The sequence below is a fragment of the Myxocyprinus asiaticus genome, chromosome 21 (genome assembly GCF_019703515.2).
Source record: "Myxocyprinus asiaticus isolate MX2 ecotype Aquarium Trade chromosome 21, UBuf_Myxa_2, whole genome shotgun sequence".
NCBI lineage: Eukaryota > Metazoa > Chordata > Actinopteri > Cypriniformes > Catostomidae > Myxocyprinus > Myxocyprinus asiaticus.
Window position 1 is genome coordinate 16,067,657 of NC_059364.1, and position 27,978 is coordinate 16,095,634.

Below are 27,978 nucleotides of genomic sequence, written 5' to 3' on the forward strand. Positions count from 1 at the left end.
TCCATATAATGACATGTATTCCGTTACTCCCCAACACTATGTGTGTGTATCAATTTTTTTATTTATTTTATTTATTTATTTTTTTTAATGGATGCATGGAAAATTTAAACTACTTATCCCACAATGCATTTATCACGCAAGGATTCTGTATGCTGCGCCTGTTAAACTATTTCACTATTTTGGTCAATATGGTTTCATGACGTACCTTCAAGTAGAATTAATATAAATAAACATTATTGACTGAATGATTTAAGGTGTTTTAGATTTTTTTAATCATGTCCTACATCTCTCGATCTTTTTTTATGTTAGGCAAATATAAAGCCACTTATAATCACGAGGTCCGACACAGAAACGTCAGATGTCCCGATGATTGTTTTTGGCCGAAAAGCCGATTGTTTTCATGAATTTAAGACCATAACACATGCTAGGCAATCTGTTATTTTATTAACTCTTCAGTTGTTTAAAATATAGTATTTATTTGATTTAAACTAACACCAAAATGTCTTCAGAGGAGTGTGAAAAGCTGCACGAGATGTATAAATCTCTGTATGACGAAGTGAAGTTGATGCCTGAACGGGTTCAGAGGTGTCAAGGAGGTGAATAAACTCTTTATAACTAGAGCTAAATCATGACTACAGGATGAAATGTTCATCGATCTGTGTTGTTCACAGTGTGGTTTTACAGAGAGTATTCAGACGTTTGATTTAAGATACAGTGTCATGATGAGAGCAGTACAGAAATATTGTTCTCATTATGTTCCTAATGGGCTGTTATTTTGAGGGATCTTGAATTGTTACCAATGCCAGGGTTCATAAGCGGAGGGTGAACGAACTGCAGGGTATCAGTGCTCGAACTGAATCAAGTCTTATTTTTTTTATTTATTTATTTTTTATTTTTTTGGTGGTGGTGTGCAATATGTATATCTCGCTATATACAATTTATACAAAATATGCAATATATTTATTTGACCATAATACGCATAACAATATACTATTTATTAAAAACCAGCTTACATAAAAGAACAGACTTTTGTGTTGATAAAGAATATAAAAAAATAAAAAAATAATACATTTTCAGTCCAATGTTATATAACAAAGAGAGAGAAGCTGCTATTCTTCTTTTAAATGGCTTACTCCAAGTAATACTGGATTTAGAGGGTGACAAAGCAGCAGACCCAAAAGGGCAACTATGGCAAATATACCAGGGGACTACATATAAGGCATTTGAAGACCCGTAAAAGCGTGTGACTTCAAAATACATTGAAATGTCTCAAAAACAATAGAAAATAATCAGATGGCTTCCAGACTCACTGGATGGTATCACTGTCAGATTCAGCAGTGGCACAGGAATAATTATTTCATAATGTCTCAGAAAGCATTGATAAAGGAGCAGTCAGTAACTTCAAAAGGACCCGTTTAAGGACCTTTTTTTTATAACTTAAACAGTAGCAAAAGGATGGCTAAATACTATCAGGCTGTAATGATACTATAGAGAGGAGATTAAGTATGAACCCAGGTGCGGAAGCTTTATTCAAAGAGTGCAGGACAACTGGGCAATATAAATGTCTTTACTGTCACTTTTGATCAATTTAATGCATCCTTGCTGAATAGAAGTATTAATTTACTTAATTCCTTTCCCAAAAAAAAAAAAAAAAAAAAAATTAATTCTTACTAACCCCAAACTTTTGAACGGTAGTGTATAATGTAACAAATGATTTCTATTTCAGATAAATGTTGTTCTTTTGAACTTTCTATTCATCAAAGAATCCTGAAAAAAATTGTACACAACAGTTTTCAACATTGATAATAATCAGAAATGTTTCTTGAGCATCAAATCAGCATATCAGAATGATTTCTGAAGGGTCATGTGACAATGAAGACTGGAGTAATGATGCTGAAAATTCAGCTTTGATCACAGGAATAAATTGCATTTTACTATTGTATTATTATTTTAAATTGTAATAATATTTCACAATATTACTGTTTTTACTGTATTTTGGATCAAATCAATGCAGGCTTGGTGAGCAGAAGAGACCTTTGAACAGTAGTGTACATTCAACAGAATAATTCTAGCATTATTTACCAATGTAGTATTTACTACCCTAAAAACAACTGGATGATTGATGTGACACTTTGTGATAATAATGTTTGTTCCAAAAGACTTGTTTAAATGCATGAAACTAGTTTATTAGATATTAAAAATATAAATTGTGACAAGACTGTCTGTCAGTCTGTGTGTTAGTGTTGGTGGGGATTTTTCAATGATTTCAGTGCAGTTACATTGTTACATCAGTAAGTGGCAGCAAGGGACTGTTGTGAGTGAGTCAGTCAGCAGACTATTCAACCATTTCAGTCAAAAAGGCTGATTTATTCAGGAACAAACAATGCTATGGTTATCAATATGTCAATCATTGCTATTTCAAGAGTGAATCCCTCATTTATATGCGGATGTAATTCCTGAAACTTTGCAGCGTGTACGTGGCATGAAAAACAAGTTTTATACAAATTCTGAATGGATTATATATAGCATAGAAAGTGCACAATGAGCGCTCCCTTTATAATCACTAAAAAGCTGTCACTCATCTTCATCGCGATCTCTAGCACCCCTGTAGAACCAGGCCTATTAATAATGAAAAATGAGTAAGCCTAAATGTTTCCAATTTATGCAAGGAATACAAAAGCCCCGACAAGGAGTGGATATAGTAGAAAGATATAGAGAGAGAGAAAATTACCCCTCAAAAAAGTCAGTAAGAAGCTTTTTATCCTGACTGTGAGTGGAGGTTTATTATTCTCCATATTTTAGCTAAAGTTAGCTTCACCAGAGCGGCACCAAGCAAGCAGTCATGTCAACAATGTCATGCGCTTAGCAGTCTTGAGATGTGGGGCGGGGTGTTTACATTTTAAAGAGACATGACAACTAGCCTATAAACAAACTTAATATTAATTATTGTAAATAATTAATTCACGAAATTTACCGTATCCACTGCATTAATTTAATCAGATTTGTCATTATTATTTTTACTAAAATATAAGTATCTTAATGTAAGTAATGCCTTATGGGGGGTTCCGGATCCCCCCAGCCCCCCTCAATTCGAGCACTGAGGGTAAGGCTACACAAAGATTATAATAATAGGCTTATAATAATAATAATAATGGTAATAATAATACATTTAAAAACTAATAATAGTAACAAACTTAAATACACTTATTGCCATCTGGAGCCATTTATTCAGGCAAGGCTTAAATTGGGCTGCAACGGTCCGGCATCTTTGCTTGTTTATCAATCTATACTGTTACTTCTATGCTCCAACACGGTATTTGTTTGACACAAGTATACTTGCTCAGAAACCTTTCAAGTTCATTATGCTTCGCTCTAGTCAGTTCCACATGCTGGTAGAGGCAGCTATTCAAGGGCGGCGCGAGACGCATGTTCAGCTTCCCTGTTGTACTGTGGTCCGATCTCTAATTCATAGAAATCACGAAATACATTATGGAATCAACTACTCACGCATTTATGAGATCAATATGCATTAGCAATTTTGCTTAGTTAATTTTAAAGCTGTATACCCTTTAAGAATGTGCATTTACTTTTAAATTGGAAAATAATTGGGTAGTTTAGCATGTTCAAAGGCAAGATGACGCCCTACTTCGAGCAAGAAGATAAACTTGTCCTAGCTGACATCTGATTTTTATAAAATGCATAAAATTAATCTGATATTATTATTAATTTCTTTTTTCATGTAATCTACAATACTAAATCAAATAACTATTTTCACAGTAAATGTAAATAATGACAGACAAATTATAGGCCTATAACAGAATCCCAGTCAAAGAGATTAATCTGAGCGAAACAATTTGTGTTCCATGAAATAGGCATGTGCCTATGAATATACTGTATACATATTAAGATACGCATATTTTTAATTAAATGGATGTTATAACAGCAATCACATGATTTTAAGTTTCCCCACCTCCAAAATCTCAATTTAACCCCTGCATTAAAGACAAAATATTTTATTAAATGGCATCTCCTACCAACTGTAAATGTTTACACTCCATACACAACCTTCCAGATGAATAAATGGTTAATTATTGTTATTTACACAGATGCCAGTAGGCTACTCATATTAATAATTATTTAAGCGACTCAATATTAGGCTACAGCAAGCAAATATGCACAATTTGTTTTATTGGCATAACAGCAAATTAAATAATAGGTAGTAAGCACTCTTTGCTAACCCAGCAGAAGAAAAAAACGGAACCATTTGGACCTGTGTGATTGGATGCTTATTGATTTAAATGTGGATGCAATTAAAAAGGAATGTTACAAATGCGGATGCACGTTTCAATGCTACCATAATCTAATAAATATGTATTAATGTAAGAATTGCACTACGTTATTATATATTTGTTTTAAAATGTTTAATTCCTTCAGAAATAAAGACATTCTCCATGCACGCAGTGACTCAAGAGGTTAATGTTTTAAGATGAATTTGGCCACGGCCACTGATAGAGTCAGCTTTCCCTTTACGCTAGTAAATAAAGTTTGTATATGAGGTGGGGAAACTGATCCTAGACAGTTTACTGGTGCAGTTACGAGCAGTGTTATCCTGCAGCGGCAAAAGGGATTTCCGATCAATACCTAATAAACATTAATACGAACATCATGCCTTGGCCAGGGGAAGGCTAAGCCTTGCCGAGCCTTACACACGCTCCGCTTATTCCAGGGTTCCATCCTGGCAACCTAGCAGAAAAAAAGGAATTTTGGAGAAATTATCCCTAGAAATTTGGAGAATTGTTTTTCATATTTCATTTCATTTTATTATTATTATTATTGCTAATAATAATGTTGTTGTAAATCATAATATTAATACTTATTTTTATTTGATATGAAAATAAAGAACTTAAAACTGGGGTGTGTAGTCTCAGAGAAACATATCTACATATCTAGTAAGTGGGCAGACATACATTTCTGGGTTTTAGGAAGCTACAGTGTCAATTGAATCATTGTGTGTCGTCGTTTTTACATTTACATGCATTACATTTTTGTCATTATGGTGACACAGTGATATATTGTCTGTTAAATATACACATCAATGAGAAATCTGATTCAGTAAAGTAGATTTCTGGACTGAATGTGTGTCTCATTCACACTTTGTTTTCCAGAGGAAAGGAAGAGGATGGTCAGAGTCTTTGATGAGCGTGTTGGAGAGGCTGAAGAAGTGGTAAATTTGGATATCTTTATTTATATCATGTTTAGAGGTACTATACATTAGTGAATCTTGAATAGAATAGCACAGCACCTACGTGTTTCTAAATCACAAAATCATTTTAGACTTATTAGTATTATTTTGAAATCAGAAATGGGCATTTGTTTCCTCAGAATGTTTTTACAAATTAAATTTTGGAAAAGATATGGAATTTAATAAAATCTTAAAAAGTGACCTAACTTCAAAAGTGAATAGAATTTTTCTAGTTATGCTCATCTCCATAGTACGCAACAGCTAGTTTTATTCAGACATTGAAATTGCGAGAGAGGCATTCACAGCTATTCCAGTAACCACAGTACATTAGTAGGTAAATAAAATGTACAAAAAATAAAATAAAATAATAACTTCAGTTTGATTACATTCACATTTTATATTTGCTTTGGTACAGTGTCACATTGGATTTGATTTTTTAGTTGTTGACACAGTGCTGTTATTTAAAAGCCATATATCCTGGCTGTTACCTGCCCTTAAGCTTAATTATTACAGGTATTAGTCACATGACATTTTCTGGGAAATAATATCTTGAAAAGAGCAGGATAATTCATCCTAATGAAGGTGTTTGTGTTTGGATTAGTTTAAGACACCAGATGGCAGTAGTGCTTCGGAAAACTAGTGACCTTCTCTGTAGTGAAACAGACAAACCAGTGTTCAAAGTGTTTTTAATCAGATGCATTGTGTGTGGTGCAGTGCACTTCTCACATTAATGTACACTTGTCCTCCTATATTAGAGACCTGTGATGTTTCAGACCTATTATTTTAAAGCACAGATTTTCAGATTTAATTTGTAACTGTATGTCCAATGACAGGTCAGCATGTTATCTTGCCTTAAGTGCAGTTCTGCTTCTATGTGTTTATATGACTTGCAGAATTAATAAGATAATTAAAAGAAAAAAGACATCATCAAAAAGGTAGATCATAACGATTGAACATATTTTTATTATTATTATTGTACTGCCTAAGGAAGCTATTGCCATAACAGCAATTTACATATAATCCACAAGACAAAATAATTACCAAAATTATGATTGCCTGAGGGGCCAGTACATTGTATTAAGAAACAAGGGGATATAAAATGTTTTAAACAGGATAATTTAAAGTGTCAAGAAAAAGTACACTTTGGAATTACCTGCATTTATGTATATATTTGTCTTAAAAATCTGGTTTGATCTTCATCTAAGTTACAATAATGAACAAATACAATCTGTTTTAACTTATAACACACAAATTATTGCATTGGTCTTGTACATATTGAAGACATCATTCACACATTCATAGTGTAGGTTGGAAAAGTATGTGAACCCTTAGGCAATGACGTCAACAAAAGTTAAGTAGAGTCAGGGGTTGGCAAACCTGGCATCCAAATAATGAAACAAGATTGGAAGTGTGGGTTAGAGCTACTTTGATTTATAAAAAGCACTCAAACATTTTGAGTTTGCTATTCACAAGTAGCATCTGTTGACATAGACCATGCCTCGCAAAAAAGAGATCACAGAAGACATACGATTAAGAATTTTTGCTTTGCATTAAGCTGGAAAGAGTTACAAAGTTATCTCAAAGAGCTTAGGTATTCATCTGTCCACAGTTAGACAAATTGTCTGTAAATGGAGATGATTTAGTTCTGTGGCTACTCTCCCTAGAAGTGGCTGTCCAGCCAAGTTGACTCAAAGGGCACTCTGCAGAATGCTCAAAGAGGAATTGCCACTGTATATAACACCAGTTATTCAGTCTTTTTGAATAAATTAAAGGTTCTATCTCTAAATATTTAAATTTAAAACAAAATGCAAAATAAGATCAGGGGGCCTGGGTAGCTCAGCAAGTATTGACGCTGACTACCACCCCTGGAGTCGCGAGTTCAAATCCAGGGTGTGCTGAGAGACTCCAGCCAGGTTTCCTAAGCAACCAAATTGGCCCGATTGCTAAGGAGGGTAGAGTCACATGGGGTAACCACCACGTGGTCATGATTAGTGGTTCTCGCTCTCAATGGGGTGCGTGGTCATTTGTGCGTGGATCGCGGAGAGTAGCATGAGCCTCCACATGTGGAGTCTCAGCGGTGTCATGCACAACGAGCCACGTGATAAGATGCGCGGATTGGCGGTCTCAGAAGCGGAGGCAACCGAGACTTGTCCTCCGCCACCTAGATTGAGGTGAGTAACTGCGCCACCCCGAGGACCTACTAAGTAGTGGGAATTGGGCATTCCAAATTGGGAATTTTTAAAATAAAATAAAAAAGCAGAATAAGATCCTATATTGTAAAAATTATAAGCATTTTAAAGATTCTGTAAAGAGTTTTGCTAACTAAGTTAGTTTTTATTAGATTTTTTATTTTAAATAATTATTCAGTGAGATTCAGAACCATTATATGTTTTCTGTAGTAATTAGACAATGCTTCTCATGTTAACTTGTATATAACAGTATTGTATCATCTAAGTGCATCTGTAATTTATAATATTTCTTTCAGCTTCAGGGCATGGAACAGGAGCTGTTTGGTGCTCCAGCATCCTTCCGGAATGCCATGTCTATGAAGATTCGAATGTACCGCAAAGATTTGGCCAAACTGCAGAGAGACATAAGGAGCTCAGCTGGAGCATCAGGGTTCTCCGGCTACCTTGGAGACAGCAGACAAGGGATTTATATGCCAGAGAATGACCAGAGTGTGAGTGGTGTCTTACCAGTGTTTCATTTACAACAGTAGAAAACATGATCACCATGTTGTGAGTTCAGTGTTACTATTCAAAGTCACATTTTACTATGGCATCCTGGCTTTGCAAAAGTTTTATTTATACAGAAGCTTAGTGGCCTGTACTTGGAATACCTTTCATGATTTTTCAAAAAGGGAACATTTTCTGTCACCTTGAATGATTATAAAGAATAAGTCATCTTAAAATTAAGCCATTCTAGTTTTAAAGGATAGATTATAATAGCTTTTATAGCTTTATTTTTTTTTTTATTGTCTCACTTAATTATTTTTTTTCTTATGTTAAAGAGTGTTGAAATATTACATTTGCCAGGATTCCTCTATTTTAGGTTTATCCCTACCCAGACTTTTAACTTTTAAATTCTTTTTCCGAAGAACTTTCAAAAAACATATTTTGCATTTATTTGGTGTTTATGTGCAATTTGTATTATTTATTATGTTTTTTTGCAACAAAGAATCGCTGACCTCAATACTTCTGTCATTTACATCATTCCAAGTTTTTCCAAAATAATTTGATTATCATGGCAATGAGAATTGCCAAGGCAGCACAGTTTGAAGGACAGAAATGTAATTAATTATAATTTTTTACATCATGACCTAATATTTATTAGGAGTCATTACCAAATTGGTTCATACTTAAAACAAACAATTACTGTTTATTTGTATAAATTCAAATTATATTTACTGCTAAACAACTTTTGTTTGCAAGTCCAAGGCTTATTAACATCACACACAATATAAAAAATGAACACCATCATATTATACCACTCTCCATTTAAGCTGATCAAGGCCATAATCAGATCTTTATTCCAGGACATGTAATAAATATTTGAATATAGATGAAACATAGTTTGAAGAAGTCAAATGTGCCCCTAATTAAAGAATCACCCATATACCCAAGTTAAATTTATATATCCATAGTTTACGCACAGTTTTCAATGCCTTTCCCAGTGGCACAATGATAAAAGCAAAAGTTTACATCTCTCCAGTTCATCCCATGGATCTAATTTCACTCAGGCTAGAACTGGTTTAAACTCCCATCTACACCAACGCAGACAGAAATTCTTACAGGAAGTGCCTGTTAAGTGAGTAGTTGTTTTTACACAACCTTATAGATCTTTATGTTCACTGTGTGTTTCCATGAATGACACACCTTAACCCTGTGTTCCACAACTGTTATGTGTTTTCACAGTACCAAACTGTATACCTCAGCCTACTCTTAATGCTGATATGAAATGAGTTCAGTGAATCTGGATGCTTTTCCTCTGAATGTCTGTGACTCAGATGGTTAAAACATGCTGAATCAGTCTCAGTTTAATAACAAAGACTCTTACTCCTGCAGGCTTATAAACTGATGTATACTGATATCTGACATTTAGTATAGAGTGTGTTCTTCAGTTCTCTTGGTAGAATGTGATCTGTTATGTAAACATTAATGTAGAAACGCAGGCAGGTCACGGTTCATGGTACATCATCATCATGTGTGTGTTGGGCAAGTGTGCAAACTCTTACTCTTGCATCAGAAATGCACTGATGTGTAAAGAGGAGATGTGTGAAACACTTTTGTCCTTTGTACTGTTCAGTAAAATTATCCTTTAATTTCACAGAAAATTAGACTTGTTATGTTAGGATCGAGAGGTTTATCATTATAAAAGAGGAGGCAGGGTAAACTTCAACAGAAGATGACTGTCATTACTGTTGGTAGTTTGAATATAACAAAATTGGAATGATCAAGTCATGAATATTGATGATTTTTCAGTGTAACTTTGCTTGTTTGGTTGATTGATGTTGGTCTTGTTCTGTTCATTTCTTTAATTGCACCTGTGCTATCTAGTCATGATCCTTAAAAATATGTTGCAGAATTTTGTCATAATGTACATACACCATCAATAAATAGTTTCTGGCCCTCTAAAAGTATGTATTGGTAAACTTGTATAGGTTAAACACTACCAGGGCATAGCAAGGAATTCTGGGCCCCCTGACTTTATATTTGTCTGGGCCCCTTACATATTATAAAATACAGTTTCAAATTTGTTGTGACCGCCCAATTTTTCAGCAGCCTTGGTTTCAGAAGTATTTTTCCTATAAGCATTTTTTCCATAAGCATTTAAAAAAATTATTAAATATATACTTCTAAGCCATGAACCAAACCAACCAGTTCCACGATGAACCACAACATTACAACTAGGGCTGTCATGATTATTGAATTTGGCTGATGATTAATTGGCAAACAAATAATTGCGATTATGATGATTAATTGTCTGTTTTAGGGGTATGAAGATTAATTTTCTCTTTTAGTGCTTTCTCGATTAATTGTCAAATAAATTGTCATATTTCTTAAGGTGCATGTGTGCTTCATACACTTTAAGAAGTCATTTTTACATATTTAACTTCAAATATATAAAACAAATAAACTCAGCAAAAAAGAAACATCCTCTCATTTTCAACTGCTTTTATTTTCAGCAACATGTGTACATTTTTGTATGAACATAAAAAGATTCAACAACTAAGTCATAAACTGAACAAGTTTCACAGACATGTGACAAACAGAAATGGAATAATGTGTCCCTGAACAAGGGTGGGGGGGGGTCAAAATCAAAAGTGACAGTCAGTATCTGGTGTGGCCACCAGCTGCATTAAGTACTGCAGTGCATCTCCTCCTCATGGACTGCACCAGATTTGCCAGTTCTTGCTGTGAGATGTTACCCCACTCTTCCACCAAGGCACTTGCAAGTTCCCAGACATTTCTGGGGGGAATGGCCCTAGCCCTCACCCTCTGATCCAACAGGTCCCAGACGTGCTCAATGGGATTGAGATCCGGGCTCTTCGCTGGCCATGGCAGAACACTGACATTCCTGTCTTGAAGGAAATCACGCACAGAACGAGCAGTATGGCTGGTGGCATTGCCATGCTGGAGGGTTATGTCAGGATGAGCCTGCAGGAAGGGTACCACATGAGGCAGGAGGATGTCTTCCCTGTAACGCACAGCGTTGAGATTGCCTGCAATGACGACATGCTAAGTCCGATGATGCTGTGACACACCGCCCCAGACCATGACGGACCCTCCACCTCCAAAATCGATCCCGCTCCAGAGTACAGGCCTCGGTGTAATGCTCATTCCTTCAACGATAAACGTGAGTCCGACCATCACCCCTGGTGAGACAAAACCGCAATTCGTCAGTGAAGAGCACTGCCAGTCCTGTCTGGTCCAGCGAAGGTGGGTTTGTGCCCATAGGCGAAGTTGTTGCTGGTGATGTCTGGTAAAGACCTGCCTTACAACAGGCCTACAAGCCCTCAGTCCAGCCTCCCTCAACCTATTGCGGACAGTCTGAGCACTGATGGAGGGATTGTGCGTTCCTGGTGTAACTCGGGCAGTTGTTGTTGCCATCCTGTACCTGTCCTGCAGGTGTGATATTCGGATGTACCGATCCTGTGCAGGTGTTCTTACACGTGGTCTGCCACTGCGAGGACGATCGGCTGTCCTTCCTGCCTCCCTGTAGTGCTGTCTTAGGCATCTCACAGTATGGACATTGCAATTTATTGCCCTGGCCACATCTGCAGTCCTCATGCCTCCGTGCAGCATGCCTAAGGCATGTTCACGCAGATGAGCAGGGACCCTGGGCATCTTTCTTTTGGTGTTTTTCAGAGTCAGTAGAAAGGTCTCTTTAGTTTCCTAAGTTTTTATAACTGTGACCTTAATTGCCTACCGTCTGTAAGCTGTTAGTGTCTTAATGACCGTTCCACAGGTGCATGTTCATTAATTGTTTATGGTTCATTGAACAAGCATAGAAAACATTGTTTAAACCATTTACAATAAAGATCTGTAAAGTTATTTGGATTTTTACAAAATAGCCTTTAAAATACAGTGTCCTGAAAAAGGGACGTTTCTTTTTTTGCTGAGTTTATTAAAATAGGGATATACTGTATGATTTCCTTTTAAGGTTTTAAAACTTATAAATGACATGAAAAATAGTGTTTTTAAAGTAAAATATTAGTAATTACTTTATCTCTTTTTGGTCAAATTTAGTTTTGGTCAATTTTACATATTACACTGTTATTTTAGGAACTGATAAAAAATATATTTTATTTATAAAGAAATATAAAATATAAACTTTTATTATTTATATACTATTAGATTATATAATGCAATAGTAAAATATTTCTGTCCTAATTCTTTTAATGCTCTTTGATTGAACCCCTGAGTCCTTATTTCTCATGAAGCAAAACCTTTGAGATTTCTTTTCATCATTTTATCACACCACGGAAATAGTGTATGTGTGTGTTGTCTCCCCTGTGTCATTGTGTGCCATTAACACTGTGTGTATGATGAGGACATTTTCCATTACACGATCAGTGAAACCGGAGCGTTTTGTGTTCACTATCGAAGTTTATATTTTCGTGGGAGTGCTTGAGAAGTGCTTCATGCTCTGGTTGAAATCCACAGTATGGCTCAATGACACTCGGAGTTCAACTGAATGACACACAAACATTGCATTTATATTTTTGCTTAAACTTCCCTTAGTTGGGCATTAAAATGTGATTGGAATTTGAAGTGCTCTATAATCACAGTTATGTAACAGTGGTTAGATTAACTGTGATCAGATGATTATTTAATAATCGTGACAGGCCTAATTACAAATGATTTGAAGCAAAAAAGTATTTGAAAATTGGAAATAAAATCAAAGCTGACAATTAAATCAAGAATGATAAAAGTAATTGTTTATAAGCATACAATATTATATGTTAGAAGTTTTTTACTAAATCAAATACAAATCAGTTGATGACTGATTCGATTCAGGAGTGGACTGTCACTGAAACTCTTTTGCCACAGCTTCTCTGATTGGTGGATACCACTTTAGGATTGTGGGTAATGTAGTACTTTCTTGGGAATTTTCAAATCGAACATGATTCTTTTAAATATAAAGTTGAAATCACACTAACTTGTAGATTCTATGAAAACGTGTTCTATCTCCTAACCTTGAACCTCATGATAGGTCTGTCAGAACAGTAATTCTGGCTGCAGATGGCATACACTGTTTTATTGTAAGCAAATATATGTCAGGACAATTACAAATGGCTCTTGTGTTTGTTTGTACAGACACATCTTCAGTCCCAGCGTGCTTTGCTCATCCAGGGGACAGAGTCTCTCAATAATGCCTCAAAGAGCATTGAACGAAGTCAACAGATCACAGCAGAGACAGACCAGGTTGGCACGGACATCATTGAGGAGCTAGGAGAACAGAGAGAACAATTGGACCGCACCAGAGTCAGAGTAAACAAGACCTATCTTGATCGCAACCAATCACTGTTTGTGTTGGACAAGCAACTAATACATTACACAAGCTACATGCCTAGAATGTGGTAACTTTATTGTCTCTTCTCTTTTTGCTCAGCTGGTTCACACCGGAGAGAACCTGAGCCGCAGCAGAAAAATCCTGCGTGCAATGTCCCGACGGTGAGACATGCGAGTTATGAAATGGATAATGATGTCATTATTTTACATCATTTTAAGGATTTTCAAATCTCTTCCTGACACTAAGCTGAATCAGTTTGAAAAACATCTTATTTTTCTTACATTACAGACTGATGACTAACAAACTGCTATTGACAGTCATTATCATCATGGAAGTGGCCATCCTAGGGGCAGTGGTCTACCTTAAGTTCTTCCGCAAGTAGGCGATAAGGCTGTAAAAGGCAACTCTACATCTCCCTTTTCTTCCTGATGTTCACTGGTGTCTGGCCTGGTGACAATGTGCTGGAAACTTTCGTGACTGTAAGTGTCACATGTACGTGTATGGGTGTTTATTTTAAGCACTAATTGTATTAGCATAAGTACTGCTCTCAAGGGGGGAAGAAGATGGTGACCATGCCATCAATGGTACTTTCAGTATGCTAGGGGATCAGGACCTGATCTGAAGAGAAGAGGTGGCGTAACCCTCCCAAACGGGCTTAAATAAGGTGCCAAATCTGCCCAATGTCAAGTGGATAGACAGATGGATGGAATAAATTAAAGATCCTGTGAAAGGAGAGAAAATATATACTGTATATATATATATAACTTATCTATATTTTTACTGTACCTCAACCACTTTAACTAATGAAACAATGTAACTTTTTTTTAACTAAATGGAATTTTGAAATTTCAACAGAATATGTTGTTTATTTGACCTTTTTATAGTTGTCACATTGTATTAAATCAACAGCTTCTGGGATTCGTCCTTTTAAAGAGACTGGTTGTGTATTTGCCCTTAGTTGTTCCCATATCAATCAAAACAGAGCTGAATACACTCTCGGCAGAGAGAGAGAGAGAGAGAGAGAGAGAGAGGGAATGACCGCAATAAACATGCACGTCACTTGCTTCATAAGCCCTGGTTGGAGGGGAAAGGGGTGTGTTTGGCCATTTTGGTAGACTGTACGGTAAACATCACTGAGAACAAAGTGGCAGTAACACCTGTTACAGCATATTTAATACCAAAGCCCAGCACTATCAGGTCACCTTGACATACTGACCTTTTGCCAGCTGTCTGTTGTTATTTATTGTAATGATAGGGCAAAAGAGCAGACATATCAGTGGAGGCATCAGCAGTCATGCGCAGCAGGGTGGGACATCACTGGGGCATGTGATGATGTCATAATGAGGATTATGAATGGTGCATTGCAGGTGAATCAAGTGTTCAAGCCTTTTCAAATCAATTACAATCCCAAGATAAACAAGTACATTTAACTGTTTAAAGGAATATTCCAGGTTCAATACAAGGTTAAGCTCAATCAACAGCGTTTGTGGAATAATGTTGATTACCACAAAAAATATTTTTGACTCATCTGTCCTTTTCTTTAAAAAAGGAAAAATGGAAGTTACAGTGAGGCACTTACAATGGAAGTGAATGGGGCCAATTTTTGGAGGGTTTAAAGGTGAAAATGTGAAGCTCATAATTTTATAAAAGCACTTATGTTAATTCTTTTGTAAAACTTGTGTATTATTTGAGCTGTCAAGTTGTTTAAATTGTAATTTTTAAAGTAATTTTAGGATTATAGGGTATGTTGACGTGTTGCCATGACAACGAAGTTGTAAAATTTCTTACATAAAAAGGTTAGCAAGTGATTTTATCACACTAAAGTCATGTCAGTATTGTTTGTCTTACAATATGGCTATACTTTTGAAATATGTATTTTAACGTTTACAGATTGACCCCCATTCACTTCCATTGTAAGTGCCTCAATGGAACCCAGATTTGTCCTTTTTTGTGGTATTCAATATTATGCCACAAATGCTGTTTTCTGAGCTTAACTTGTATTGATCTCTGAATATTCCATTAATATCAAATACCTGATCGAGAGGAGTGGGTTTTGTGTTTTTTTTTTTTCTTTTTTTTTTTCTGTTCTCATTAAAGGGATAGTTCACCCAAAAATTAATATTCTCTCATCATTTACTCGCCCTCATGCCATCCCAGATGTGTTTGACTTTCATTCTTCAGTAGAACACAAACAAAGTTTTTTAGAAGAATATATCTGCTCTGTAGGTCCATACAATGCAAGTGAATGGTGATCAGACCTTTCAAGCTTCAGAAATCACATAAAGGAAACATAAAAGGAATCTAGACCAGTGGTTAATCCATATCTCCAGAAGCATTATATGTGTGGGTGAGAAACAGATAAAAATGTAAGTTCTTTTTTAACTCTAAGGGTGTGTTCACACTTGTAGTTCGGTTCTCTTGGTCCTCTTGGTCTGGACCAAAAAAGAAAATGATACATTTATTCCTGGTTCGCTTTGCGTTCACACTGGCATTTTTAACACCGAACCTAACGATACAACACAAAAGGCATCAGGAAAAAGTCACAACCTGATTGGACAGCTTTTATGACGTATATTTTGCGATGGAACTTGCCGAACATCCAAAACAATGCTGGCTGCTGGGCGAAATGCGCTCGTTATATTTATATATGTATATATGGTGGTATTTTTACCAGCTGAGAACAAACGAAGAGCTAATAAAATGTGTAAAGGAGTCAAAACAGCGCCAGGAATTCCTCCGTTGCACACACAAATGAAGATATGCTGCAAGGACAGCTGACGGCGGTTCCGACGCCTGTACCGAACTGTAATGGGCAACATAGCTCCTATGATGAGAAGAACCAGGTATGTTTGAGGTCAGTATTAGGCAAATTACTTCCTGTTTTTGGTCCATTTAGACATCTTTGGTCCGTGTTGTGTTCATATATCAATCAAACCGCACCAGAGTTCGTTTGGAAGCGGACCGAGACCCACTATTCAGGCGGTCTCGTTCCACTTGTTTGGTGCGCACCAAGGTTCGGGTGGCAGCATTCACACTTGTTCAGATGAGCCGCGCTAACAGAGCAATCACACCAGAGTTTGTTTTAATTGAACCAAACCTGCCAAGTGTGAACACACCCTAAATCTCCACTTTCACTTTCAGATGTGAAAGCGACACTAAACAGGCACCACATGCGGCTTTCAGATATAAATGTGAACGTGGAGATTTAGAGTAAAAAAAGGACTTACATTTTGATCTCGTTCCCACCCACATCTATCATATAGCTTCAGAATATCTAGATTTAACCACTGAAGTCATATGGATTACTTTTATGTTTCGTTTGAGATTTTTGGAGCTATAAAGTTCTGATCACCATTCACTTGCATAGTATTGATCTACAGAGCAGAGATGTTCTTCTAAAAAATGTCATTTGTGTTCTGCTGAAGAAAGAAGGTTATACTCATCTGGGATGACATGAGGGTAAGTAAATGAAGAGAGACTTTTAATTTTTAGGTGAACTATCCCTTTAAATAAAGCATATTTTTGGATGACCACCTAAAACAACCTAGCAACCAGTGGCGAATTCTCAGGGCCAGCAAAGCCTTCTCTGCTGGCCTAACACGCCAAATAAATAAATATTTTTCATCCTTTAATTCTAAATCACTATTATGCCTATGTATTTTTAATAAGAGTGCTTTCCACTCTTAATTAATCTACAAACAGAGAAAAACGAAAAGTTTAACCAGTCAGAATTTATTCCTTGATGCTTACAAAGTGTGACAGCTGTTTCACAAATCACATGCTTGAAGCAGCGCCTGAGTTTGAGCTCCACCCCGTCAGGCCTTCAGAATTTCCACAGAATCCCTCAACAGTGTAAGGGAATAGGCATCTAAAGTCAGCCAATCAGATTGATTTATTTGTTCTTGGTGGGTGTAATCTTTAGGATATGTCCCGGTTGAGGCCTTTCTAGCTGGCCTTCGAGCCTTCTAGAAATATAAATTAGGAATATCCCTCATCCAACTTGAATGGAACGCAGCATAACCGTGTACCCTGACGAAACTAAATTTATTGCAATCAACATTTAAATTGCAAATATTATTAGATAGATTTTTTTTCCAGGTACTATAGACCTCCTTGGTAGATTCATATGAAAAATTATGATTTTTGACCTTCATTTCACACAAAACAGTCATGCTGCAGTTAAAATTAGGCTTGCTTGAGCATTAAGTTTCGTTTCAAGTTCTGGCTTTTGTGCGTGGACGTGTTTTTAAAATGTCAGTTGGTATTACAAGTTGACTGTCACGTAATGTATGATTACACATACAGTGTCTTATTCATTATGAAACTGTTTTCTTAATGGCATAAAATCACACTGAAGGCCTAGACTTAAAATGCATGGCCCGCGGCTGCTAGCAACATACTTGAAACACCTTATTAACCACATCTTTTATTCAGAAAATGTAGAAATCTAGCTTTGTAAGTAGTTTAAGGCAGACAGCCTGAATAAAACTGGAAAAATGTAACTTATTTCTACATTTAATTACTATAATCCAGTGTTTAAAGCATTATCATGCTCTCAGCTCTGACATGTCTCCTCCAGTCTGTCTCAGACTGCATGTACCTGGGGAAGGTCATCAGAAGCTTTACCAAGTAATGAGTCATGGACAATTCAGAATCTGTCTCCAGTACAATAGTTTATTGCAACAAAACATTTTGAGAAATAGGAAAATGCAACAAATCAAACTACACTTCCTTAAAAAGATACTGTTACTGGTGGTGCAATCAAATCTTGTGTACAAAATATATTATTCATACATGAATTGTATCCAGATTTTCAAAGAAATACTAGGTTTAAATATTAAGCATATTCAAATAACTTACTTTAAAATCACTCAGTTTTAACCAAATCTTGGATTAGATTAGCCCTTAAAATAGCTCCTATGATGAGAAGAATATAAAAAAAACCACAAACAAATACAATAAAAACCAGATCTGGTCCAAAAGTGCTTAAATTTAAGGACAATTCCGTGTGCCACTAAATTCCACCCACAGTCAAGAGTCACTTCAGCCTTCAAAAAGATTTCTTTACACATTTGTTTTTTTTTGTCACCTTTTTTCTTTAGTAATGATCTCTCAGAGTGAACACAGAGAAACCATTTTTTTTTTTTTTTTTAGCGTAGCTGAAATGAGTGGTAGTTTTGTGCGCTTAGCCCTCCTAGGGCTAATTAGAAGAACACAACAAATGTCACCCATGCAGTTAATGCAACAAATTTACCAGTGAGGATTTTTGTTTTGACCTAGACTACATTAACCTTCATATTAAAGTTTTAGTCTGGGGCTTAGTCTCTGCAAACCTTTCATTGTTTTTGTTTTTTTAGTGGAATGCAAAGTGGTTCATTTGTCAAAGTCCTCAAAAGTGGTTCATAGTATTTTGTCAAAGTCAACGTGCTTCACAGCCGTAGCTCAGTGTCCTCTTTTGGTTCTGGAATCTTCTGGAAGGCGACATGTGCACCCTCACGAGTCTGACCGAGAGCGGAAGCAATGACATCAACAGCTAGGCTAGCTGTGGCCTCAACAGCCTCAGGTGTTGCTCCCAGTGTGGGGTTCACTTCAACCAAATCCATCACAGACAGTAAACCTGTATAGACCAGAAAAACAGAATTAGACTGTAATTTTAGATTATAAATTTTTAGAATTTGTTAGAACAGGTTGAACATATACTAGTAGCACTTGTATTTGTAGAGCAAGCATTTGCTTGCAGATAGTGTTCCAAACAGCATGCTTGACATCTGTTGATTACAGTCTCACATATACATTGCTCTGGATAAGAGCATCTGCTAAATTCCTTAAATGTTTCAAGCAAATAAATTCTGTGAATTCTAGACCTGTACCTGTGTTGTGGATCTCCTCTGTGATGTAGATGCCTTCTCTATAGGTCAATCCTCCATTAACCGGAGTTCCAGTGGCAGGAGCCAGGGAGGGGTCAAATGCATCAATATCAAAGCTCAGGTGGATGGGCCTTTGCTTCCTGAAACAAAATCAATAGTGAAAATTTACACAGGTTACTTGATTGTAAGGTACAGATTAAAATATTTACTTGAAAACCCCCCCAAATGCGTCAGCACCTGAGATAAAGTGCCATGTTGTATTTAAAGGTGACCTCAAACATGCCACAAGTCCATTTAAGAGCAGAAGTAGAGCAGCTTGAGATCTTGTATGCCATGATTTCTTCCAGAAAAGAAACTATTCAGCCCCCATTTACAGAATTCTAAAGTACACAGATCTACACTGAGCATACACAGCTATGTGCATGTTAGTGCTGGTTGTTTACAGAAGCACCAATACTAGTTATATTAGTGTGGATGCTTCTGGAATATTACTAAACCTTGCCAGGAGGTGATCCAGTGTGACCTCCATTACTCTTTGAATGCCCATTCTGTCAATGTCACGCATGGAAAAGTACTGAATTCCAAGGTTCTTCAGAATTATACTGAGAAGAGAGAGAGAGAGAGAGAGAGAATCATCCTGGTTAGTACCAAAAACAATTTCATTTAAATCGCTTTGCTCTGCTTTCTCTGTAATTTCAGAATAGCCGATTCACCAAATTACAATGACAGAAATGTATTTGAAGTGTACACTTTTTGACCAATACATTTCCGTGACTTTTCCAAGCCACAATTTTAAAATTCCTTGATATTTCCAGGTTTTCCATAACTGGGGGAACCCCGTCTCATACTGGCCGCACAGCAAACCTTTTTATTTTGATGCTACGATGCGAAACCTTGTGTCCTGTTGGCAGTTACATTTATAAATAGTATTATACAAACATAAATGGGCCACGGAATGATACAGTTGGTGATTTAGCTACTTGGGATTGAGTGAGCAGGCAACTGGTGCCAAATCCAAGGTGTCATTTTGGACAGGAACAGAACATAAAGTGCTTACTGCTCTCCTGGATCAACATCTCTAAGGCCGATGTAGACCAGATCTCTGGCCGCCAGGAAAGGCTTCATCCAGGAAAATCCAGGAACTTCCGGCATCTGCAGTAAAAACATGAGACAGGAATGTTTTTAGAAGTTCTAAAATGTACAAAGCTTATCAGTGTCTGAGTGGAAAGATTTTTTCTGGGGCACAAATTATTTGTAAATGTACATAACTATTATCACAAAAACATACAGGGTTCTTTTGAGGAACAACATCTTTCTGAGAAAAGATTGTTCTCAGTAACACATTTCCTGTCAGAAACCATGTCAGAGATTGCATAAAGTCAACAAAGTTCTGTCACACGTTTCCATCATGTAGCAGACTAATCCACATGGTAGGCATAGGAATTTAGGTAGAAACAATCAGACGACTGAAAGATCTGAGATCTAAACTTAGTCAACTTCTATACATATCTTTGTACTGTTGACACAATGCTGTGAATGGATGCTATTCACCTTGTCCTGCAACTCCTTAAGCATGAATGCCACAGACTGGCCGTGGAGGTTTCCAGAAGGTGAAGTCAGAGGTGTGTTGACATCTGCATGGGCGTCAACCCAGATCAGACACAGGTCAGGGCACTGCTGGGTGTGGCCTTCCACAGAACCAATTGCTAAACTGTGGAGAAGAAAGCATCACAAATGCTATAGTTGTACTTCAGTTTCGAATATTAAAATAGCATTCTGAGATCAGAATCAGAATCAGCTTTATTGCCAAGTATGCTTACACATACAAGGAATTTGTCTTGGTGACAGGAGCTTCCAGTGTACAACACTACAAAAACAATAGAGATGCTATTCATCTCACCACAATTGTACAGAGCGGTTATTCGAGTATCTGTAGACTTTCAGTTCGAACCAGTTTGGCCATTCTCTGTTGACCTCTATCATCAACAAGGCATTTCCCTTCACAGAATTGCCGCTCGCTGGAGGTTTTTTGTTTTTCCACACCATTCTCTTTACACTCTAGAGCATGTTGTGTGTGAAAATCCCAGGAGATCAGCAGTTACAGAAATACTCAAATCAGCCCAGTCTGGCACCAACAATCATGCCACGGTCTAAATCACTGAGATCCCATTTTTAAAAAAATCTGCTATCTGAGATTTCAGATCAGCTTGTATGAAACTTTTATTATGGACAATAAAAATTGGGTGCGCACCTGTGGTCTCCCCCCAGCATGATGCAGGTGTGTCCTGCCCCCACTGCGCCGCTCACAGCTCCAGACAGAAGCTGATTGGCTCGTCCAACTGTGCGTGGGAATGGGACATGCATAAAGTGCTCATCCTTATCCAGGTGCTGGAAGCTCAGGTCTCCGAAGTCATGCAAGGGGTAGTCTGCAACAAGACAGTTGAGATACATTAACAAAATCAACTATTTGGATTATGGACAATATATGCATATTAATTGTTCTTATGCTGGCTGGTAGAAACGGTCAACTCTAACCAAGCACTTCTTTCCCCACTGTATTTTACTGACAGGCTGATGCTGACAGGTGTATGTTCTCTCAATTGATCCCATAATGCAGTTGACCAGGGCATGTAGTAAGTATACAGGCAGAAACTATCACACAACTCCTATAGGAAGACATTGTTGAAGATTTAAACAGGTGATGGGGCCCAGCTCGATAGAACCAGACCAATCTCAGTGACTTGGTGGTGTTGAATTACTCCGCAGATCTTAAACCTACCAATGATGGCCTCCTGTACCACCCAGAGGCCTCCTAACAGGAATAGACTCGAACATTGCAGCCTTGTTAAGGCTTATAAAATAAGTATACTTACAATTCTAGATTTGTTTTCTGCTTGATTACAAGCCACAACGAGAGTATTAAGGAGTAGGATCTGATAAAAACTCAGCCAACATATGTTAAGATGGAGGTTAGGGCTCAGATTTAACCATGTTTTAAGACTTTCAGATCTTGTTTTAGATTTTGGACCACATTTACAATCATTGCTCATTTGCACTTACTCAAAGCCTTGTGATTTTGTAAGCAGTGAGCAGAGCATCAGTCAGTTAAATCTCTCGAGTCACAGCCATTTCCTCTAATTAGTTAACGGTTTTGCCATATGCATTTGACATTCATAATCAACACTTAGAAAAGAGAGTAAGACATCTATATTTGTTGCAATGGATAAGAGGTACTGATATAGTATGGTCAAGAATTCTTGCCATATAAGGTGTTATGGAAAGGATTATTTTCACAGCTCCAAATACTTGATGTCAAGCATTTGTCAAAGGGATGCAACAATACATTACTGCATCAGTTGGCCATGAAATGACAGTTGGTAAGCGGTGAAGACATGTCAAGTTCACATTAAACCCAAAATAAATTAAAAACAATAAAATAAATGATTCTGAATAAAGAATATTAAGCCTGTTTGGACCTTTAAGATTTTTTAGGACAATTAAGCAAGAGTGATGTGTTTGTAAGTCCCATATTCTCATGGTAATTCTCAGTAATTTCTTACTGTGTTACAGTAGCAATACATTAAGTGCAATAGCAGCAGTACAACATTTTTCTGTTTTAATAACAATATTAAGTTACATACAGTACTAATGATGTAGGAATAAATTACATAAAAATTACATTTACCATGAACCCCACAAGCATTCAAATGTCCAACATGTAAACAACATCTGTCCTCAATAGATAGAACTGGCATCTAATAGGTAAGCCAAACAGACAAAAAAATACAGTGTTCCATTTTCATGATAACAAGGGAAAATCCTCCACATCTAAGGTGAAACAGGGTCTTTCAAAGCGATGTCAGAAGTATGTCACTTGTTCATATCCGCCGAAGGAAAAAACCTCAGGCTTAAAGATAGCAGGAACTATCGGATTACATGGAGAACATGATGTAACCAGCTCGGCACAAGGTTTATGTGAATAACAGCTAACTGGCCGCTGGTGAGACTCTCTGAGGTGACTTGCAAATTCCAAAGAGCCACTAAGGACATAAGCTCAGAAGGAATTTCTTTAGAATATTGTAACACTTTCTACTCCTTTATTTAATTACCATTATAAACAATTAGTTGTCATATAGTAGCAGTGGCAGGGTTTCCTGTCCATCTCATTCCCTCCTGTCATTAAAAATAAAATTTTACATTCAATGTTAATTTACTTTATTAGGACCGATAAATCGATGAGACGATGAATTGGCCGATATTCGTAATTCTTGTCTAATGATAAAAAGGCAAATATCAACAAAAAGTCTATCATATACCATCTGCAAATATGTGGATATCTCGTTTAAAAAGATGTCATTCACGAACCTCACGAAAATCCAGCGTTTTCTTCCTGTCCAATGCTCATCTATCTTCCTCTTAAGCGTATATTTTATCAGCCAGAATCAAAATCTTAAGGATAAGGATCAAATGTTCCTCTAATAATTCACAAATCATGATGGTCAGTCCATGACAATCCAAGCAGATGATCCAGGCTGAGTGTTAGAGTGCCACTTCAAAGTAAAAGTGCTTCATGTGTGCTATAAGTAAATGACTTATTCACTTTGCACTGTATGTGCAATTGGTTTGATTTGGTATTTGAGAAAATGCAATTGCTAATGTGGACATGCAATCCATGGTTGCTGGACTACTGTGTGTACTGTTATTTACTTCTTCCTAATATATTAACAATTTCTTCATGTGCAAATAAATAAAAAAAAAAATGACTAAACAGAAATCTGAAGAAACTGCTATCTACCATTTAAAATACAATATTATTTTTTTTAGATTCTATTTTACAAAGTTAAAGTTTTGTGTGAAATAGAGTAAATATTAGTGCTAAATAAGAGTTTATTCATTTTTTTTAGCAATGTTATTTACTATATTAAATTGTGTGATATATCGGCATTGTATCGGCCTATCGGCCACCCTGCTCTCTGGATATCGGCATCGGCCATTAAAAAAAACATCAGTCGATCATTAATTAGGACTACCTAATTAATGAAAACTAGTCATTTAAACCACAAAGGCTATAGATGTCCTGTAATCTGAAGCCAACTGTCCCAAAGCTCGTCACGGAGTTGGTGGGAACTGCTTTTCACATTACTGGCAGTGGTTAAACTATTAAAACACCACAGACATCCCATGACTTCATCGCTTCAATTTCTGACTAGCAGAATGGCTTAAAAAAAAAACAACAAAAAAAAAAAACATCTGCATCACATTCAGTTTCAGAACTGTATTTAGATCCACACAATTTTTGTATAATGAGTCACATAAAAACAAATTATTTACCCAGATTCCAAGTCTTTTTAGTTGAAACATCTTGTACTATACGTTCTCTTAAAAAGGAATATTCCAGGTTCAATACAAGTTAAGATCTATTGACAGCATTTGAGGCATAATATTGATTACCACAAAAATTTATTTTGACTCACCCCTCATTTTCTTAAAACAAAAATTGAGGTTACACAGAGACACTTACAATGGAATAATATTATATAAGTAATATTATAGATATGCAATATTATATTATATTTTGTTTTATACATTAAAAGAGTAATGCAGTAGAACTAAATGCATTGTATTTGTATGAAAACAGGCCTACTGTATTTAGAGGCAAAATTCAACTTTAAAATTATGAAAATTAGTCATTAACAACAAAAAATAAGATTGATCACAATTAATGTTTAATCTACTAACAGCATGGGGTTACATCCATTCATAGAATACAATAGTAATATATTTGTCAAAATCTAAAATAACAAATGTCCTCTCACTTTCAACTGCTTTTATTTTCAGCAAACTTAAGTGTAAATATTTGTATGAACATAAAAAGATTCAACAACTAAGACATAAACTGAACAAGTTTCACAGACATGTGACTAACAGAAATGGAATATGGGTGGGGTCAAAATCCAAAGTAACAGTCAGTATCTGGTGTGGCCACCAGCTGCATTAAGTACTGCAGTGCATCTCCTCCTCATGGACTGCACCAGATTTGCCAGTTCTCGCTGCGAGATGTTACCCCACTCTTCCACCAAGGCACTTGCAAATTCCCGGACATTTCTGGGGGGGAATGGCCCTAGCCCTCACCCTCCGATCCAACAGGTCCCAGACGTGCTCAATGGGATTGAGATCCAGGCTCTTCACTGGCCATGGCAGAACACTGACATCATTGTCTTGCAGGAAATCATGCACAGAACGAGCAGTATGGCTGGTGACATTGTCATGCTGGAGGGTTATGTCAGGATGAGCCTGCAGGAAGGGTACCACATGAGGCAGGAGGATGTCTTCCCTGTTACGCATAGAGTTGAGATTGCCTGCAATGATAACAAGCTCAGTCCGATGATGCTGTGACACACCACCCCAGACCATGACGGACCAACCACCTCCAAATCGATCCCGCTCCAGAGTACAGGCCTTGGTGTAACGCTCATTCCTTCGAAGATAAATGCGAGTCCGACCATCAACCCTGGCGAGACAAAACCGTGACTCGTCAGTGAAGAGCACTTTTTGCCAGTCCTGTCTGGTCCAGCGAAGGTGGGTTTGTGCCCATAGGTGATGTTGTTGCTGGTGATGTCTAGTAAGGACCTGCCTTACAACAGGCCTACAAGCCCTCAGTCCAGCCTCTCTCAGCCTATTGCAGACAGTCTGAGCACTGATGGAGGGATTGTGCGTTCCTGGTGTTAACTCGGGCAGTTGTTGTTGCCATCCTGTACCTGTCCTGTAGGTGTGATATTCGGATGTACCGATCCCGTGCAGGTGTTTTTATATATGGTCTGCCACTGCAAGGACGATCAGCTGTCCTTCCTGTTTCCCTGTAGTGCTGTCTTAGGCATCTCACAGTACGGACATTGCAATTTACTGCCCTCATGCCTCCATGCAGCATGCCTAAGGCACGTTCACGCAGATGAGCAGGGACCCTGGGCATCTTTCTTTTGGTGTTTTTCAGAGTCAGTAGAAAGGTCTCTTTAGTGTCCCAAGTTTTTATAACTGTGACCTTAATTGCCTACCGTCTGTAAGCTGTTAGTGTCTTAACGACCGTTCCACAGGTGCATGTTCATTAATTATTTATGGTTCATTGAACAAGCATGGAAAACATTGTTTAACCCTTTACAATAAAGATCTGTAAAGTTATTTGGATTTTTACAAAATGACCTTTAAAATACAGTGTCCTGAAAAAGGGACGTTTCTTTTTTTGCTGAGTTTATTAACTTTCAACTTTCAGCATTCCAAGCCAATTCCAAGACAGTTAAACCTTCAAATCTTTATCTGCAGAGCGAGAATACTGAAAAAAAGACCTTCCAGTTTGTGTCATGTGGAGTTTCCATAAGTTTAGAGTATGCTTCTCTAAAGGGATAGATCCAAAAATGAAGTTAGGGTTAATCTAGGGCTAATTGTTTCAGCCCTAGCCACAATTTACTTCACTGTATGGACAAACAGAGCTGAAACAGTCTTCTAAAAATGTTCATTTGTGTTCTGCAGAATAAAGAATGTCATACACATCTGGGATGGCATGAGGGTAAGTACATTTTTGGGTGAACTATCCCTTTGACGTCATTGAAACCATGTTGCCATTAATGGTGGCCTTTTTTGGTGTCTTGTATTTATTTATTTTTTTCAACTGCAGTGCTTACTCTTGTTTATGCAATAAAAAATAAATAAATAAATAAATTTAAAAAAAACAGGCCACCTAAAACGTTATTTGCAACCTTACTGTATAAATACATCGACTGAACCAACCATAACGAGACTTAAAAATAACTCTTTGTTATGTGATGTCGCAGGTCTAGTTGTCAGGTTGTCTCGTGGCATCTCTGCTCAATGTGCGGAGAGCTGCAGTCACAGTGACGCACGTAGGTCAGTTCAATGTGGCCAGACGCAACATCCAGACATTTTTCATTTCATTCGTTTTTTCCCCCCATTTAAAGTGTTAACATCTTAGAAATCCCACAAAATGACCACATCCGCTATTATTGCTACGTGAAAGAGAATGTGAGCTGTGAAATGTACCGTTTTTTTGGTAAAAACCTCCCTTCCTAGACAGGGAGAGTTGGATTATGTAACACCTCATGCAGTACGTTGTTTCCGATTCACATGCGTTGCATAAGAGCATGCGAGCGCTGATTTTACTTCATTTACAAGCACATTAAATTAAACAAGGACAACGACAGGAAAAGTGTATATAAAACAATTATGTACTTACCAAGATTTGAAAGTCTATCCACCAAACCCGCATCCCGAATTGCTTTGGGTCCATGCTCCACCCCTCTCCTTTTCTGAATGAGAATCATAAAAATACCATCATAACACTGTTCACAAATTTAACTTTCCAAGTGCCTGAGCTTGACTTCTCTGTGAACAAACATGTGTTTCTCACCTGCCCTTTGGAAAACGGAGCACCCAAAATCGCGACAGAATGCGATCGGTTCTGTTGACAAAAACTAAACGTGGACCTCAATAATCTGGACAGCGATCCTCTCAGGGCCATGCTGAGAATTCAAAAAATACAACGAAATAAAATGAAGACTTGGTTTTAAATAACAGACTGTCTCACAGTGTTGCTTTCACTCGTCTATGTCAAATGGCAGTAGAACCTCAAGTCACTGGCGCGACGGTTTTATTTCAAGTCTTCCACTTAATTCATATTCATGAGCCGGTGAATAGTGGAAGGTGAAGCTCAGCTACACACTTTGTGTGAAAACTTGAGGTCGCCCCACAAAAAATCTAACAGCCCTCCACCATCCAATTGTTTGGAATAAATGTGGGATTTTTTTTTTCCGCTCGCTCACCGCGGCGCGAGCCACGTTTTTC

General features: G+C 37.2%; 2 protein-coding genes across 3 annotated transcripts; one reads left to right on the forward strand and one right to left on the reverse strand.

The window, feature by feature from the left end:
* Positions 1 to 346: 346 nt before the first annotated feature.
* Positions 347 to 14,182, forward strand: vti1b (vesicle transport through interaction with t-SNAREs 1B). Of its 2 annotated transcripts, none has more exons than XM_051648721.1 (6): positions 347 to 596; positions 5,166 to 5,224; positions 7,728 to 7,922; positions 13,063 to 13,236; positions 13,358 to 13,419; positions 13,547 to 14,182. In XM_051648721.1, the coding sequence occupies exons 1-6, from the start codon at positions 500 to 502 to the stop codon at positions 13,638 to 13,640; spliced, it is 681 nt and encodes a 226-aa protein (XP_051504681.1). In that variant the 5' UTR covers positions 347 to 499; the 3' UTR covers positions 13,641 to 14,182. The 2 variants fall into 2 exon arrangements, with proteins under 2 accessions (XP_051504681.1, XP_051504682.1); XM_051648722.1 differs by lacking the exon at positions 347 to 596 and adding an exon at positions 4,878 to 4,949.
* A 3,729-nt stretch (positions 14,183 to 17,911) lies between these two features.
* arg2 (arginase 2) lies at positions 17,912 to 27,973 on the reverse strand. The gene is made up of 8 exons (XM_051648117.1): positions 27,545 to 27,973; positions 27,371 to 27,443; positions 21,377 to 21,551; positions 20,677 to 20,836; positions 20,183 to 20,277; positions 19,623 to 19,727; positions 19,129 to 19,265; positions 17,912 to 18,875 (listed from the first exon to the last, which is right to left on the reverse strand). The coding sequence occupies exons 1-8, from the start codon at positions 27,653 to 27,655 to the stop codon at positions 18,688 to 18,690; spliced, it is 1,044 nt and encodes a 347-aa protein (XP_051504077.1). The 5' UTR covers positions 27,656 to 27,973; the 3' UTR covers positions 17,912 to 18,687.
* Between the last annotated feature and the right edge of the window lie 5 nt (positions 27,974 to 27,978).

Bases quoted from the DNA above. Each gene is read 5' to 3' on its own strand.
- arg2 (XM_051648117.1), bottom strand. From the start codon at position 27,655: ATGGCCCTGAGAGGATCGCTGTCCAGATTATTGAGGTCCACGTTTAGT. The intron at 27,444-27,544 runs GTGAGAAACACA...ATTCTCATTCAG, and splicing joins CTCCGTTTTCCAAAGGGCAG to AAAAGGAGAGGGGTGGAGCA. The intron at 18,876-19,128 runs GTACAGGTCTAG...TGGTCTATACAG, and splicing joins AGAGGAGATCCACAACACAG to GTTTACTGTCTGTGATGGAT.
- vti1b (XM_051648721.1), top strand. From the start codon at position 500: ATGTCTTCAGAGGAGTGTGAAAAGCTGCACGAGATGTATAAATCTCTG. The intron at 597-5,165 runs GTGAATAAACTC...TTTGTTTTCCAG, and splicing joins GGTTCAGAGGTGTCAAGGAG to AGGAAAGGAAGAGGATGGTC. The intron at 5,225-7,727 runs GTAAATTTGGAT...TATTTCTTTCAG, and splicing joins TTGGAGAGGCTGAAGAAGTG to CTTCAGGGCATGGAACAGGA.